This window comes from Lepisosteus oculatus, chromosome 8, assembly GCF_040954835.1.
Source record: "Lepisosteus oculatus isolate fLepOcu1 chromosome 8, fLepOcu1.hap2, whole genome shotgun sequence".
Taxonomy (NCBI): Eukaryota; Metazoa; Chordata; class Actinopteri; order Semionotiformes; family Lepisosteidae; genus Lepisosteus; species Lepisosteus oculatus.
This window is the reverse complement of record NC_090703.1, coordinates 45003139-45021715: the sequence shown is the minus strand read 5'-3', so window position 1 is coordinate 45021715 and position 18577 is coordinate 45003139. Positions and strand designations below refer to the sequence as shown.

At 36.3% G+C, this 18577-nt stretch overlaps 1 protein-coding gene across 1 annotated transcript; it reads right to left on the bottom strand.

The window, feature by feature from the left end:
• Positions 1-2658: 2658 nt before the first annotated feature.
• On the bottom strand, positions 2659-5547 carry vma21 (vacuolar ATPase assembly factor VMA21). Its single transcript, XM_006632772.3, has 3 exons — positions 5407-5547; positions 3669-3778; positions 2659-3380 (listed from the first exon to the last, which is right to left on the bottom strand). Exons 1-3 carry the CDS (start codon positions 5460-5462, stop codon positions 3238-3240), a joined length of 309 nt encoding a protein of 102 aa, XP_006632835.1. The 5' UTR covers positions 5463-5547; the 3' UTR covers positions 2659-3237.
• Positions 5548-18577: the final 13030 nt, after the last annotated feature.

The following is an 18577-nucleotide window of genomic DNA, read 5'->3' as shown; positions in this document are numbered from 1 at the left end:
TCACAATTTACAAACTACCGCTGCAAGATGGTGACCAGGTACACTGTGCTGTAGGAGGTACGATTCTTTGGATGAGACATTAAGCCAAGTACCTAACTATTCGGTCATGAAAGATCCCACTTGTGTGATTTGTAAGTAGAGAGTTTTTGACCACACTGTCTTGCATCGGTACTGAGGTCTTTTGCTATGGAGAGGTTTCCAGAGGCCATGAAAGCTAGATGTCCACATGTATTGAGACTTACACAATTTCACACTTTTTCACCCGATCTTCTGTTTGATGTGGCTGCTGGCACACAATGGCGGCCAAACATTAACTAAGTAGGAACAGACTCTAGCGATGGATGTAATTGGTCTCCTCTGCAGCCACAAGGCTAATATTGATAAGATAAGATCGTTATTATATCAAGAATGAAGTGTTAAGAAAAAGTAAAATAATCATCTTTCTTTTGATTTCTTTGTTTCTCATTCCTTGAATGGAAAATAGCCCTGATCTACTTTCAGTCAGCTTTTTAGGAATGTTGTGATGAGGTCCAAAAACTATAACAAGACAACAACACGTCCATCATGACACCTCCAGTAATACAGTGATAAACTGACACTTGACCATCTATAAATCCAAAATAGTATAACATCTAAACTCGGATCCCAGTCACTTGGTCCCTCGTCATAAATCCACTGATAGGACCTGAGGAATGCACCAATGAGGAACCTGGCAATTGAGGAAGCTACAATTTGATAATGTCATAACCAATTACCAGCCACGATAATGTGACTAACAGGTTCCTTCACAGCAAAGCTCTCTGAAACCCAGGGAACCTGATAACTTATGCGATCACGACCACTGTTGTTGTTTGAATGGCATCTGAAACAAGCTTGGGGGGAAAGCAATCGCAGGCCTAAGAGACTGTTCCTTACATGAAATTCTACAAAAGGCTTCCTTTGTAAGAAGAGATGTTTAGCGATGAGTTCCCCGTTGTAACTTCACCCGATCACCAAAACATTATAGCTGGACCTTTGTGGACACCACTGAGTATCAGGGAATACCCCGAATAGCATATACAAAATACAGGTTAGGAAAACTTTGAAGTTTGCTCTTATTTCTCTCTCATATATGTACACTTATTTACTCATGCATTGCTCTTTCACATTTAGTGTATTCTTTTAAATGTATGTGTACGCTGCCATTGTTCTGATTGAAATACAGGTATACCTTGCATTTACTATAATAAGTTCTAATCATTCCAGTAAATTAAATCAAATCTCTACACCAATGATATGTGAAGTATTTTAGAATCCTTTCAATTCAAGCACTTGTTGCTATAAGTATTAAAGAATATTTGGACATGCTAGTTTCTTTCTACCGGTCTAATAAAATATGAACTACAGTAAAATTCCTTGAAGCAGTTATTTCACAAAAAAGTTCAAATGAACAATTATATTTCACAATAAAAATAACTTGCCTCTGCAACTATTGCTGGCACTAGATAAGGACACAGCATGAAAAAAACATGACAAAACTCCGAGGCCAGCAAGAACGAACTTAGAAAGTTACCTAGTCAGGAAAACAGATAAAGAGATCGTAATTTTCACTTCACACTGGGAGTACGTTTAAACAGATGAGTAACATATTGCCAAGGTGAAGGTTGTTTCTGCAATAGTAAGGGCTCTGCAGTGGAAATTACAATTTATAGGCAACCAAAAAATATTAAAATGTATTTTTTTTTCATAAATTGTCAAGTAAATTCAAATTACAAATACAATGGTGGTCCTACAACATCATCTTAAGCACCACATAGCAACTTTACAAGCTTATTATGATGTACGAACTAAAGGTCTTTAACAGGATCATTTTAAATTGGATTATATATTTGAGCCATTTCTGCAGCCTTGCCTTAAATAGTTTTAATTTTTTTTATGGTGGTGTAATAACTGACTCAGCTCATCTACGTTCATTGTGCCAATTTTGTAGATACAACTAAAATAAAACCTCAGGGACCCAGTATGATTCAGATTCTGACTCATCTACATTCCCTGTTAAGCACAATTAAAAGTGCCCTTCAAATGAGCAGCAGATGGGCACTGAAAGGACTTCCACGTCCAGACAGAACAGGCGTCACTTACAGACTGATGACTTAACCACACCATCATCAAATCTTTTGTCAAGCTTTAACGCATCTACAATCAGAACGCTTAAAGGAAGCTCAAAGAAAGTCAGTATAGCTATGAAAAATAGATCTAGATTTTTCTGCAGTAGTGCGTTTCTTTGTCATTGAGCATTCTTGAACTTGAAAATGAACTTACTTTTCATCGCCATCCCATCATTTAGTAGGTGTCCAATTTCTTTTGTATGACAAGGACATTTTTTCAATTGCCCCATTGTTAAGAATGATCTCCAGCAATACAAGCATACTGCACTTGCTACTATATTTTAACGAAATATGCAATGCACCAAAACATGCTATTTCCACATTTCATGGTTTCATCTCATTCATATAAAAAGAAGCTTTCAGTAAATTCACAGTTTAAAGAGAATGTCACACAGTGAGACATATTTTTCAAATGTGGCAATATCTGCGTGTACAACAGGTCATTTCTTACTCTTCTGAGTATGTTGACAGTCATACTATCATCTCGCATTTTAAATCCAAGACTTAAACATTTGTGACCACACATTAATCTCTTTAATAAGCAGAAAGTCTCTGACCATATTCTTTTACATTCATTATGTTCTACGATTTCTAAAGTGCTGGTCAGGGCAAATACAAAACAAGAGCAACACGTCTTCTGAAAACAATTACAACAGGTTAAAAGTGATGACAAACAAAGAGCACGCAATATCTATGGACACCAAATGTGCTGTCACTTTTATTCATTTCCGCAAGTTTATATGGCTGGATTGGAACTATTTTCCTTTATTTTAAAGCGTTTGAGAGTGTTTAGTCAGCAAAAAAGCACTGTACAGCGTAATAGTAATTGGGTTATGTTGTCGCCATCTGACAAGGTTCAAATTGTGGAAAAACTACAATGATAAAAGTTCCTGGCCTCCCTTCCTTTTCTTAGTATTACCAATATCAACTGCAATGAATTCTCTTTTATCCCCAACAGTGGAAACAGCCCGAAATGATCTCTATAGATCCCAGTCACGCATTGGTCTTCTCCAGCTGCCGGATGTTGTGTCATCTCAGCCTGTCATTTCTCCAGAGTGTAGTGCTCACAGAAAAGCAAACCAAGCACCTCTTAGTCCTGCTTCCCCTCTCTCCACTGCCTTGAGCCTTCGTTCCAAGCAACATACACAAACATGGCCAGTACCACATGGACCGCCACTACTGCCACAATCGCAGCGTAGAAGTAGCTGTCTTTACTGGACATTCCCATTGAAGCTATAAAAAGGGGGAGGACAAAAAGAGTTTTTTAGATTTGTCTCAAGCGCGTACACATTTATACAAGACGGAACAACAAGTTAAGCCGTTCAAAGGGATAACATACCAGAGCTAAATTAATGCTGAAGAAAATATCTGTATTGTTATTTTTACTCAAAAAAAAATGAACAAAGAGGACACCATAATGAAGAGTCAAGAGTAAAGCATTTACTTCTGTTTTGAGGCTGTTAAGGTTGACAAAATAAGCTTATTACACTAGAAAGGGGTTGTTTGAGTAAACTCAATTACCTTCAAATACGTAAGCTTTGGAGGCAAAGTACAGCCCAATGGGTAAGGTGACCATTAGGATTGTGAAGAACAGCAGAGTCTTCAGCGCAGACACTAATGAGCCATCATTTCTGAAAGAAGACATTAAGACATTAACATATTGTAAGCATTACTGTTGTAAGAATGCACCTTTCTTGCCAGGCCATGTGTTTCTGCAGGAAAGAAGTGATATATGATCAAGTTAAGACCTCTGTGGTTCTACACATTAGGTAGAATGAATGGAGTATTGATTTAGCACTACGGGAGATGGCCACTATCAATACAAACTCATTGGAGTTTACTGCATTTAAAACCAAAAGCCATCATGCCCTACAACCACATACTACTGCATCAATTTAAAAAAAATCCTATAAATAATTTTTTTGCATTATATGTATTATGTTCGGTTATTGTTTGTTATTTTATTCTATCAATGACTGAAAATACTTTTCAACTCCTGAATCACATATTGAGACAATTTCCACCAATTGTGGTATAACCCTTCTATGTTTGCCACAAACAATTTTCAGGTTGGAAACTAACTGAACGCAGGAACAAAAAGTCACATAAACTAATCTTTCAACTAATTAAGCTAGACTTGTTGGTGAGAGAGAGACAAAAGCCAGTGTCTCTAGAACAATGTGAAGAGGATCATAAGATAAAGATACATCTTGAAAACTAGGTGAAGGGGGGAGGTGGGGAGGGAGTCCGTCTGATGTAACATTGTATTTTTCAGATATTAGTTCAGTTTTATTTAAAATTAGTAGCTATTTCAGTGTCCTCTAAAGATAATTAAGTCATGCTCTTACCCTGTTGTAAACCAAAAGAAAAGAAGCCATGAGTCTGTATGAGATTGTCAAGTGTAAAGAATATGATCTACCAACACGGAGGCCCGATTTTATTTACTTAATGTGCCTTGTGTCCCCATTTGGGATAGTCAATCAGGTAATACTGTTTAGGCAAACAAAGACGTCAAAATCATTGGCATTTTCCCAGTGTATCCACATACTAGGCTCATGTACAAAATAGTGTCTGTGGTATAAAAATGAATACAACAAGTTTATAATACTGAAATCAGTCAGATAAGTACCAGGAAAACCGTTGTTTCAGTCTTCAGCTCTTTCCCCCAGCCTAAGAAGAGCAACACAACAGTCCCTAGTTAGAAGACCGTGTTTGCAACATAAACACCATGCTTCTGCTATTAAAAAAGACTCGAATACCTTTCTGATTTTGTTTTCCTATCTTATCATTTAGCATGTGTTAAAGAGATTTAACACGTGGGCATTTGTGTTAAGAGCACTAAAACACTGAAAAACAGCGACGTATCAAAACTGGTAAAAGATTTAAATCTTACAAAGCCCCTTAGCTGAATCTCGGGTACGTATTATCGTATTGTTACCTTTCATCTGGTTTATGTAAAATGAATGCACATTTTGATTATGGGTAAAAGCACACCCTGCCGAACACATCCAAATCGTGAAAACACAACTTTCTCATTCTACTAGTATTAAAGCTACATAAAACAGATGCAGCTCTTTCACCTGCACAAGAAACCACTGGGATCACCTTTCTATTGTTCTTTGTAAAGCCGTTGTACAATATTCACAGCTATACAACAGAGGCCTATTGTCCTTCACTCAAATGCACAACGTATAACGCACAAGAAAGGTATACAGCTTTTGCCTTTAATTACTGTTAAAACAAATCTTACGCATCTTACCCTCTGAAATCCTGGGCCGGTGCAGCATTGAGCGAAGTCTTATCAAACCTCTCCATTTCTATATAAAATATCCGACCAAACGTAGCATCAACAAGCGTTGAACTTGCAACACAGGAGACAGAATGCAATCACATGACAAGAGGCGCTTCCGGGTTAGATCACATGATACTTCCATTCGTATACAGTGAAGGTATTACTGTATATTCTCCCTTTTCAGTGTTAAAAAATGTTAATGAAGTTAACGAGTAAGCCGACACATGCAAATAGCATGATTTGGAATCGAAGCGGAGGAAGGTTCATACAAAAGCTATTTCAACGAGAATAAAGGAATTAAGGTGAACAATGCTTTTCCAGTTGTTCACCTTTACAAAAATGACATTTTCAGGTTCTTCTTACGTTCCATACTTAATATTAAACAATAATATACTGTATAATATATATAATATTAAATGTATCACTTTTAAAGTTGAAACTATTCCGTTTTTGTAACATATTTAACTGAGCCCGCATCAATGCCTTTAACCATGTGTTTAGTTTATTTATTTATTGTTATTTATGTTTGTAAAGAATTGTAAAGCAAGAATAAAAAATGATTGATCGAACAAATAACACCTGCCTGTAAACCATGTGAATATTACATACTGTGTGATTGCAAGGACCATATTTCTTATGAGATATAAGACGTGAAGTCAACACCCTCTAGTGGTTATAAGGCAATCTAGAACAATCAAATTCAATTGACAGGTTACTGGATTTTAGAAAAACTCTCCAATGCTTTAGAATCTCGGCATATTTGTAAGATTCAAATTCAGTATCAGTTTTGTATTATAAATGCAACTATGAGGACTAAAAACCAATGTGGAAGCTACAGAAAACGATTCAATAATGGGAATGGCAATACTGTGGAAACTCGGGTGTTCTAGCATTGATAAACATCAGCATACACGTCATCTGTATCTGTACCACTGGCATGTGCTAAACAAAAACATGAAATAGTATTGATGATGCCAGGGCAGTGATTTGTAGATTTTCTTTGGTTTGTAATAAAAGATTGATCTAAACTGGTGGTACAAGGCATTTCTCCTTTTGGGGAAAGATATAAGAGCAAGCAGAGCTAATTTGGCTACATTCACACAGCAGGTTAGTAAAGAGCTATTGAACCTTAACAATGTGGTCTTAATCCATGTTAAAGCATACCTAGATGATGGCAATAAGACACAAGTCATCTGCAGAGTATTTGCCATCCACCTATGTTTTAAACCACAGAGATGTGTATGGACCAGAGTGCTGTTGTAGGGTCAGACAGCAGCAGTGTGAAGTACTGGATGGGGCTTTCAACCATTATGATTGTGGGTTAAGACTCTGAAAAGCACACTGGTGTTCTATCCTTGATAGAAGAACTTCACTCAAATTGCTTCAGTAATCTCAAGTTGCTGTATAAATGTATACACTGAACATTTATTGTTCTGTACTGACAGATGTGGTTAAATAAGGGATTGAAAAAAAATTAATAAATCTTGTACTGATGGAAATATTAAATAACGTTCTTGAGACTGAAGCCCCTATGATGTGTGGTGCAATTTCACTGAAGAAGACAGATGTTCATTCTTTTCTTTCCAGGTCAGTTCTTTTTTTCACGAAGTTGAAATTGCATTAGTACAAGTGCTTCACTTGTGATGCTGTACAGCTGCCAAAGGAATATGGCTCATCACTGTTCATTTTGGTAAAATAGTCTTTGAAAATATATATATATTTTTACTAAAACCTGGTCTGATAAAGCATTGAATAATGAACAAGAACATGGGCCAAGCAGTTCATAGATTTAATGAAATAAAGTCTTTGTCATTTTCATTTAGTTTGGGAAATAAAGTGCTTTTCTTCGCCGAGGACTGAGGTTTTAAAATAATACGATAACATAGCTGTCAGATCACATGTAAGGAAATCTGCATTTTGATTAAGAGCTCAACCTCGGAGGTATTTTATTTCTCCTGTAGGCTTTCAGCAGCTGTGTATCTTCTGGAATTGTAACAAATGCATATACATAACTGATTTGCTTTCTAATTATCTCCTTGTCTTACATATTTACTTCACATTCTGTTACCACACAGGGTATTAAATTCTTTAGCATTTTTGTTGGCTGGACTCATAGTAAGATTAATGTGTTTTGTCACACTACACCCAGCAAATCTCAAAGGACCCTTTAGAGAAAAGAGGTAAAGTCTTTGAGCAGAGATTACTAATACAAACATACCCAATATAAGACTACATTTTGAATATATCCCATTTAAACATGATACATTACAGTGACTGGAGCTACTGCAATTTCCATTATCGTATTTTAGGTTACTACAGCGTGACACTGATGACAAACCTGTGCCTAATTTGTATCTGATTTATAGCTGATTTCACAGTTTTGTATTCTATTGCTGCAGAGACCTCCAATGTAGATGTTAATAGATGGTTATGTTTTATTTCACTGTAGTAAAAGGGATTTAGCACTTAAGCATCCAAAGGTATGCATTGGCAAGACGGAAGCAAAGTAAACCATGAATTACTTAATACCAAAGAACATAAAATTGATGTAGGCACACAGTGGGTTTTACAGCTGAATGGCCAACAAGCCCTTATACTGTAAGCTTTATGTGCTTGTGTCATATTGAAACATTGTCTACTCTTTTTTTCTTTGTATGTGGACATTTTGGCAAATAAAAGGATGAGGGACACCTTCTTAGCTCTGTACAGAAAATTACTGTTTTTAAACAAATTAGCTGACTGGTTGCTGACCACAAATATCTCAATTTGGGTAAGTTCTATACAGTAACCGTGTCACAACAACTGTTGCCGTTGTGGTGCAGAGAAGGAAAACGTACAAAAGTTAGGTAAGAAAGCAGTATGATTAACAACGGGCATGGATGTCAAAGCAGAGAAGAATACTTTCTGACGAAAACTGTAAAATCAATCATATTGTGATAATGGCTAGTGGGTAATTTAAATATCTAGGGCCAAGTAACTCATTGGACTAGAAAATATCCTGGTTTCCATGGCATCATGAGGATAATTTCCCCCTGATAGGAACTCCTAGCAATGCTGGTCCCAATTTATACAGCTCGGTGGACTGGAGCAACTAGATTAAAAATACAGTACCTCACTCAAGGAAGGAACAAAAGCAGTGTGAGACTAGGGACCACTATTATACACAGTCCCGAAAATTTTATAAGGGGTATCATAAAAAAGAGGGCACAGTAATACCTTTGAAATACATATACCTTTAGAAATTAATTTGCTAGGACACTGAATTACAGTATGCTAGTATAACATTTTGTGTTTCTTTAATTGTTAATGCCTATTTCATTAGAAATAAAGTAATCATGTGCTACTCACATGATTGTCTCTGCCTTAAAGTGCATTTCATATTAGCACCACAGGAAATTACACATTACCGCATTTGTAATTCCAGTAAAGAAACACATAATAACTGTAATGTTTCTTACCATGTGATAAAAAGCAAACCCCTATGTTCTTGTACTTCCTACAGTATGTTTTTAGGGATCATTTCCTAAGTGATTAGTTAGCTCTGAACAGGCATAATTTGAACAGTGGAAGCTCACGAGGAGACTGCAGGTGAACAATGAAGGGGCTTACAAAGGATCCCTAAGGTAATCATGAAACCTATTCATCCTCTTGTCCAAAATCTGAGCAGCCCATAATTAAAACTCCAAGACTCTTAACTCCGATGATTTGACTCAGTCATGCTTTGATTACAGAGCTTGCTCTGCTCTGATATTGAGAATATTTGAAGATTCCTATGGGTTTCTTTGAGCAAATTACAGAAAGGATGCCACTTTTAAGAGCCTTTCTCATTAGTCACTCAGTAAAGAACCGATTTCCATTTTCCCCAATTTCTGGATTATTCACAGTCTTCTTAGGTCCGGGTGGCACACAAAATGCTTGCTACTTCACAAAGAATAAAACTCCTAATGAAAAATGTGCTATGTATACTAAGGACCGGGCCTAAAAGATTTCACAGGCAGCAATTGTTCTTCACAAGGTGAAATGACAAGAAAGTAACCAATTGTTATTATTCTATCTTAAAAAATGAAAACACAAATACAACAAATATATTGTATGTGTTTTGTGTTCTTTTCAATTGCTGGTAGTTTCTTTCATTAATAGCTTGAGGAAATTCACAACAGACTATTACTGTATATACAGCTATGATATACATAAAATGACCAAATTTATGGTGGAATATTTGTATTTTTTAAATATCATAACATCATATACTTGCATTAGAATAATTTATATTCAATTTATACATTTAAGACAAACTACAGTACTGTATGTCTATTCTTTGCACCAAACCCATTATGTTCCTTCTAAAAGGTGAAGTTTTGTCCCAGTTTTATGTCTGAAGCAAGATGTCCTCTAAGATTTGCCAGTATTTGCTCCCAACAGTCTTGATATTATTTCCAGTCCTGGATGAGAACCAGAAGAATAACATAATGTTGTCACCACCATGCTTGGCAGTAGTTATAGTGTTGATCAATTATTGATGCACTAAGTTGTGTTTGAGGTAATGCTTTGTACTGTATATTTAGACCAACAATTTCCAATTGTGTCTTCTCTGTGTGACGAAGCTAGGTAGTGGTGAAAAGGATCCGATGCAGATGCAGGAGTCCTTGGAAGGCGAGTAAGCAAACAGAGCAAAACCTGGAGCTGAGTCGTAGTCCGAAGGCGTAAGGTAGGTCAAGATCCGGTAAAGGCACTGGTGGCGAACAATCCAGAACGTGAGACAGGTATGAGGTCGAAACAAGAGCGGCAGGGTCAAATCCGAAAATAGTCACAGGTAGCAAACAATCCAAGGGGCGAGACGAGAACCGAAGTCCGAAGGCAAAAGGTGAAGTCAGAATTCCAGTAAGGCAAAAGGAAAAGAAACGCTAGGTTGAGCAACAAGAAGTGAACTCAATACCGAGCAGAGATACACGGGTAAGGGAGGCTTAAATAATACAGCCTGCCAGACAGTAAGGCGTCTGATGAGAAATTAACACGTGCGGCAGCGTTTGTAATTAACACCCTGTTGCTGGAACTGATTAGCCCTCTTCGAGGCTGGTCTGGGCCGGTTAGTGGTCGTGACACTCTGACCACGAAAACCTTTTGTAATAACACTTGGGAGCTTGTAGCAAACCCCTGGGGGACCTGAGATGTTTTAATTTCAGTTTCATACATGTCACTTTTTGTGGAGTGAATGTAATAGTGTTGACCATTGGCCATTTTCTCCCATCTCCCAAGTTTGTCACTCTTTCAAAATTGCCAGTGGCAACATATTGGCATCCCTAACCTTTCTCCTTGCCTACTTGATCAGTTTTGAGGACTAGCCTGATCTAGGCAGTGTCTAGTTGCCTTCCATTTTTAATGATTTACTTATCCATTTTAAGGGTCCTTGTAATGTTTTTCAGAAAGCAACCCATTTACTCTTTAGTTTTTCAGAAAGCTTCCCTTGTTAGAAGGACAATGGAGTAATACAAGAATTTTCAGTAAAGCCAAATTGTTTTTTTTTCTTTTTTGATTTAAATAACTGTTGTCCTGCCAAATGGAAATGTCAGTTACAATTTCCTAAAAACAGTACATGGAAACATAAGTAATGGATGATAAGTAAGGCAGTACTACTTCATGATTATCTCAGTAGAGATAATCTTTACTTTATCTCAGTAAAGATTTTCAAACAAATAGAAAATAAGGAGAGGGAAAGAGACTCAGTCAGTAATAATGAAAATATGTTACAAGAAAACATGGACCTCACATATTCCATATTTAATAAATTAAATCCCAATCAACTGTTAAATTCTCACCTATAGAAATTGTTTTTGAAGTTTTCTTCCTTTCAGAAACCAGATGAGAAACAGAAAGCTTTACACTTCTAAAGAATGAATGACTGTATAATCCTCCAAAAATCATATCAAAATATACAGTACAAGAAGTCCAATTACTGTTGGCAGTCACTCTAGCAATTTGAAAAGGTTCATTTTCATGTTTGTACATATTTGCTAACCAGGATTTTACCCAATTTCTACATTCAGCATTAAATTCTACAAATGCATTGCGTTACAACTACTTTACACTTGACTGGGTTTTACTAATTTCTTTTCTTGTGTGTTCATGTTAAATAGGGTCAATGATCAAGCTAATGTGACTGAATGTAGTTACAGTAGTTGTCTTCAAAATGTAATGCAGAAAAACATTTACATGGTTGAAGGAGCACCAAAATACACACATTTATTTAGCCAGATACTGTTTTTTGTATTAGAAATTAAATTACCATAAGTGAGATACTTGTAGCTATTATAACAGTATTATTGCTATTTTACAAAGATAGTCTGTGTTTCCTTCCAATAACAGAAGCAATTTTATACTTCAATAGCTGACAAATGTGGTTTTTACATTTGTTTTCTTTTTATTTATTATTACCAACTCAACTGGCAACACTGCCATGAAAGTATGATAGCTACATACTTACTGTAGTAATATTTTCCACACTAAAATCTTTCTACTGTCCCATCATTTTGACAGACCATTTGTTTTCATTAATGTGGACAAACTTAAATGATCAAACCTAAACAACAAACAAATTAAAGATTCATGAAAGGTGAAAAGAGCCCATGCAGCAATAAATGTAATATATGACATTAGTAATCTGATTTTATACTGAGAAAAATTGATTTTATAGCAGGGGAAAAATGTATTTGTTTATTAAATCTGTATTTCTACCACATGGGATATAATTTTCAATATTTGTAGGTTCTGGGTTCACATTATCTCTTCATAAATACATTATCTTAATAAATGATCTTCATTACTATTTCTGAATTTGTGTTGTGTGGTGAATTTGTGTTGGCTCTTATGAAGCATAATGATGAGCATGACAAACATGACAGTACTAAGTCTCAAATGGGCAGCCATACAGTATCTGGATAGCAGACATATGGCTCACACAGCACCTGCAGAAATTTTAGAGATACAATCCTAGATAGTGTCACAATATTTTGAAGATATTCATTTGGCGTAAAAGTTCTCTATTAAACCTTGTAAAGATTTCTGAAAGTGCAAATGAAGTACTGTACTATTCATTTTCCCTTAAAGCAAGAACACTATTGTTTGTTTGAGGTCTTACACGTTTTACATTATTACAGTAGTTAACAAATTTAATAAAATGTATAAAAATTCTAAGAACACTGCTGCATTGATGAACTGTGTTGTGTGAAGTAAGGAGCATTTTATGTTCAGCTATGATGGACACTCCTTTTTTGAAGCACAAATCCCTTTGGAACAGCAAAAAACAGGTATGAAAATACATGTTTCATTATAGCGATAATTTGGACGCTGGGTATTTGTAAATCAAGGGATGGGTGTATTTACATACAATATGTTTGACTTTTTAATCATTCTTCATATAAGGAATTTTCTCATTATGAAAAAATAATGGATTCCGTAACTTTATTCATTCAATTTCAGACTCCTTAGATACTACAGTATAAATATTTTTTCATTTGTCAAACATAAAAATAGCTATGAGAATTAAAACAGCAACAGGAAACTTTGCTGGAGCTCTACATTTCATGTGTTTATGTTCTTGCTATTCACTTTACAGAACTATTCGAAGTTGTTTAGAAACTTACCAGCTACATGCTCATATGTTGTGATCTCTCGAGAAATTGCCTGACGCTTGGAAAAGTACAATCATTCACCCAGTTTGACTATGACAGTATTGAATGGCAGCAATCAAGGATTGGCAGACCATTTATTGGTGTATTTAGTGCCTTGTAAGCAACTGTCATTTTTTCATGTGATACAACTTGCTTGCTGTTGTTAGTACTGCAGAAGTTCAAGGCTTGTCATTTACCTAAGAAGGCTCTTAAGATGCCTAATGATAAAGTTGTGCAGTTCATGAGCTCCCAAGTTTGGAAGACAAAGGCTACTCCCTTTGACCCATCCATTTTAGTATATTTAGTACAAAATGATATTAAGTGCAGTGCAAACTGTTTGTGTCCTTGATGGATTAATAACTGACAGTCGTATCAAGTATTAATCCATGCTAATTTCATGTAATCATTAGAACAAAATACATATTTATAACTGGTGATTTAACCCAGTCTATTCAGTGACCACTGTCAATCAGAATCAGCTGAACCTTTGCAATATCAAAAAAATACCCACTGGCATTAAATCTGTGAACAACATTAGAGTTTGAGCCTCAGAGGCCATTATATCTTCAGGATGGGGGGTTATTTTTTGTTTTGTAAAACTACATTTTTTGTTTTACAAAAGTTTTTTTAACTCCTTCAGCTTTTTGAATTGTTAGTCGGAAATCACCTTGGCTCACAGCTTTAAGCTCTAACCGGGCACCATGGGTGGGGCACGAGGACTGTGCACACATTCCTCTAGTGCACCTGTTATTGAGCTGCTGACAGTGTGGCACAAAGTGCCATACAGATTCTCTGCTATGACTGGTAGAGTGGTCTGCACCAGTATTAGAATCAGTGATGATACGATAAGATAGCAAGTTAGAGGTCGCTGTTGTGTGGTTAACCATTGCTCACCCAAGTGGATTCCATGAGGCCACCTGGGGAACCTTGCTTAATCCGAGTTAATGCTACAGCCCCGACTTGGAACTACAGTACCAGCGTCTTGTCTATAGGGCTCAGCCTGCTCTCAGAGCATGTGCTTTTACTGGTTGAACCACTTGAGAGCCTCTATGCTGGGAGCTTTTTAACGAAGTGCCCAGGATGAGATCTTTCTACGTAGACTCCTTCGCTCGGCTGTGACAGACACAAAGCTTTCCTCTGCTTCCCAGGGCAAGGGCTGATGTTTGCACATGGGTGTTCAAAAGTGAGAGGACAAAAAGAGGTTGGAGTGGATTCAGGCTGGCGGAGAAATGAGAAAGCAGAGAACGTGAGGGTTAGGAATTTGTCAGAAGATTGATCTAGCTCCTTAAAAAGCTCAGTTTGGCTCTACTGTATTTAAAATTAAACAAATCAAGGTTGGCCAATAAAGGTAAAATTCTACATAATGCAGGAATTAAAGGCTTTTAAATTAAACAACCTATATACCTGTAGCTAGGATTACACACAGAATTTCAAACATTTTCTAAACAGCAGGAAATTCTAAACCTACGGTGAGACATATTTTGTTTCATGTGCCTTTTGCATTAATCATGTCATGCGGAGCTACGATTATATGCAATGAAAGGGGTTTACAATGAGAAGTAATCTAACAGTACTTTTAATGGGACAAGAAATAGGACATTAACAATGAAATGTCTTGAGATAAGAGAATTAGAAAAAGAATTGTAAGAGCAGGGCTATTAAATGTTCAATTCATCTGTACTGTACTCCTAGCTTGTGGTTGTCTAATTATGGCTGTCTGAAGACATGCATGCAGAACTGTAGGATTAAAATAAAAATACTCTATAACTTCAGCATGATGTTTTTGTTTTCTGCAGGGAAACACAAAATACAGGCTTAAGTTTTAAAGCTTTAAGCCAAGTTGTTGTGAGCCTTGTATATTACTCAGAGAATATCCATCCAAAGAAAAAGCTGCATTTTTCTACATTTGAAATCTGCTTTTCTTAAATAATAACACACATGTGTGGATGATTCGTTTGCTGAAAAAAAAGGAATAATGAGAAATAACAAGAAATCCTCAATATCAAAATTCTCACATTAACATGTCCGTGTATATTCTGTAATTGCAATTTTTTTTTCTGAAGTTGCATGTTTCTTATATTGAACAATGAACCCTAGATGGCGCTGTTTGTCAGCTCTGTCCTTCTTTATTTGCTCTTGATACTAAGTTTAAATCCGTTTTTAGTGAAACTGAACGACCTCACTTGATTTCAAAGTTTCATTCTGAACATACTGCACCGAGCATACAGCAACATTCTGAGAGCTGAACATACAAAACATACATACACACCAGTCCTGCAAAAAAAAGGTCATTTACTTATACTACAGATTTACAGATATACAGATGCCCTCTGTTTAAAATCAGAACTTTACTGTGAGATTTTTGTTAACTAAATTACTGTATATTATCCAAAATGTTCTTCTAAGTAAGAAAAACAGATATAATTTTTCAAGTTTTTACAAAAAAGAAAAAAAATTGAACATACTGTAATTTATTGGTGCAGAATAATTCCCAAAGATGCCTTTCTCAGTACTTTTTATCTACCATTCTGACTAAGAACTTTGTACATGTAACATCTACAGAACCAGGCTGGACAATCTCATCCAAGATCAATCAGACCAAACCTGTAATCAGGTACATTGTCTACATTCCAAATATACCAGAACAGCCCTAGGTTACTGTCTTCACAACTTCTTGAGAGCATACAGTAAGACAATCCATCATAGCACAGTCACATAATTATTTCATTATAGGAATCCTGAAACACTCAGCAGAAATAAAAGATTCAACGTAGATAAGTTGATAATTAGAACGTTAACCCTTTATTATGAAAGCGCTCCCACTATTACATTGTAAGAAAACCTGAATATCCCCATGTAACAGTGGAATTGCTTTCATTTTTAAATGAAAATACACAAATTTTAAGAAAGTGCTCCAGATCTCAAATCTGAGTCACATTAATCTAAATCTGTTAGATGTGTCATACTCCTTGGGCTCAGGCATCTGTCTCTTGGGAAGACTTTTAGGAGAAGGAGATGTGGTAATATGAAGATGGAGTTGAGTTATAGGAGTTAAAGGAAAAAGAAGTTAAAAAAAAATTCTAAGTTAATTTGCAAGGAACAATATCTTTTTATGCTCCATGCCTCAAGAAGACATTTGTGAGAGACTGGTGTGCTTTTTAACGTAACCTAAACAAAACCTAAAAAATCACGTTTTGAAATTCATATGCCAGTCTTTTACAGTTATTTAAAAGGTTAAACAACATTCAGTTACCTGTTAATTAAATTGAGAAAAAAAATTGGATAGAGAAAGAACTAATGAGTTTGCTTTCTGTTCATCCACTTTCTAACCTCTTCATCTAATTCAGGGTCATGGGGCAGCTGGAGCCCATCCCAGCAAGCAACAGGCTCAAGGTGGGGAACATGTCGGATGGGACATCAGTATATCACAGGGCACACACAGACACACACACAGACTCACACCAGGGCCAGTTTCCCCAGAATCCAATTAACCTACAAGTACGTTTTTGGACTGTGGGAGGAAACCAGAGGACCCAGAGGAAATCCACACAAACAGGGCAGAACGTACAAACTCCAAGCAGATGACATCTCATGACCAGAATTAATCCTATGACACCAGTGGCCTGTTGTGTGCTTTCTAACAATCTAATTATAGATTGTCTAAAAAAAACAAAAGATGAGAATATAATATTTTCTTCTCAAGGTTGTTTTTTATCATTTCGAGTTATGGCAACCCTAAAACAAACAACAGTATAGAACTGCTTTCAAGCAGGATTGTACTGTGTCAGTATACCATTGCTCAATAGTGTGGCCATAAAACTGTATGTACAATCTTTTACAGTTTAAAAGATAAAACTGTATTAAGGGAAGCATTAAGAAGCAAATGACATCCAAACAGATAGTTTTATGATCCAATTGGTTGGGTAGCTGAGGGGTTTTGCCGTGTAATTTTAGTTTTTATCTTGTACAAAATCTGATTTCCTGGTGCTTTTACTCTGTGGCTGAAAAGTGGTTAGCAAAAGGGCAAGATGAAGCAGAAATTCACATTTCTTCCCATCGAGATGGGTCAATAACAGTTTACAATGTTATATAAGTCTTGTTTCCAATGGCAACAGACATTGACTTGAATTTGCTTTCTTCACTGCATTCGAGTTTTTGCTTTGCTGTGTCCACAAGCTGCCTGTTTGCCTACTATGACATCTTTATAAAAAAGTCCTCATGCTTTCTGCTATTACTCAACAATACAAAATAAGAAGACACCACCGGCCCATTTGGTTGCTCAGAACTTATTGAAACCTACTGTACAAATATAGACAAACATCTATTTTAGACAAAGTAGAGCATTTTTGTATTTTGTCTCAGTGTAGTTTGGACTAGAATTATTCAAATTAAAAAGTCTGGACAATTGGGGTGAAGTTTTGGGACTTTTGACTTGTATGCAGCATTACTGCTACTGTGGTAATAACGTGAGAAACCTAAAACTAAATTAAACAGAATATGTGTTCCTTTGAGAAAAAAATTGGATTTGCATTTATCCCAATAAATCCAAAAGGAGCTCTAACTGAATCTTAAACAAATGCATGCTGTGTTTCATTGGACCAGTGCTTGCCAAAAACAATGGTCCATTTCAGATAGTAGTAATGCTTTTGATGTTGAAATTCCAACGATATAAAGAAACAAATCCAAGTATTTATCTCCAACCATGACATTATCAGAGCATGGGAAACGTCTAAATGAAACTGCAAAATATTGGTTTTATATGGGCTAATACTCTGCATGGTGTACTGTATGAAAGCCTCATACCGTATCTTCACAAAAAAAGCTGTTGTGAGGTCTTCTTTCCCGATATCCCTGGCCTAATAACCAAAAAGTTTTTAAGCCTCAGTTAACCAGTGGTTTATTTCACAACTTGAGATAGATCTCTGACTAAGTACTGACAAGCAGGATAGGGGCTGCTTAAGCTTTTCCCCCTAGCAACTCAGGCTGGAACATGGTGAAAGCTATAGTAATCACTCAAGTACAAAACTAACTGATACACTGATTGCCTTCGAACCAAGGAGACTGGGGTTCACATTAACTCTCCCCTCAACAGTTAGTTCAAAGTTTAACTCAGTATCACTGTCTGATTAGTGTAATTGGAGAAGCGTGAGATAAAATTTATTCCCTTTCTGCTTAAAGACTGCTCAATTCTTGCTTCAGCTACTGTACAACGCTAAGTAAATCATTTTTGAAGAGAACATGAAAATGAAACAGTTTGAGTGAGCTGTCCTTGTTGGCACTTTTTTAAGAGAGCTGGCTTAAGTGTGTGAAATAGGAAAGTCTTTTGAATATCAAGTGGAGACATGGATATTGACAGAATTAAATTGACGACTAATAGGAGTTATAATGCTCTGCGAAAGCAAGAGTGAACATGCACATTCCTAAAGCCTACACAAAGGCCTTCTATTCTCAGTGTTCCACTTTAGTTCCAG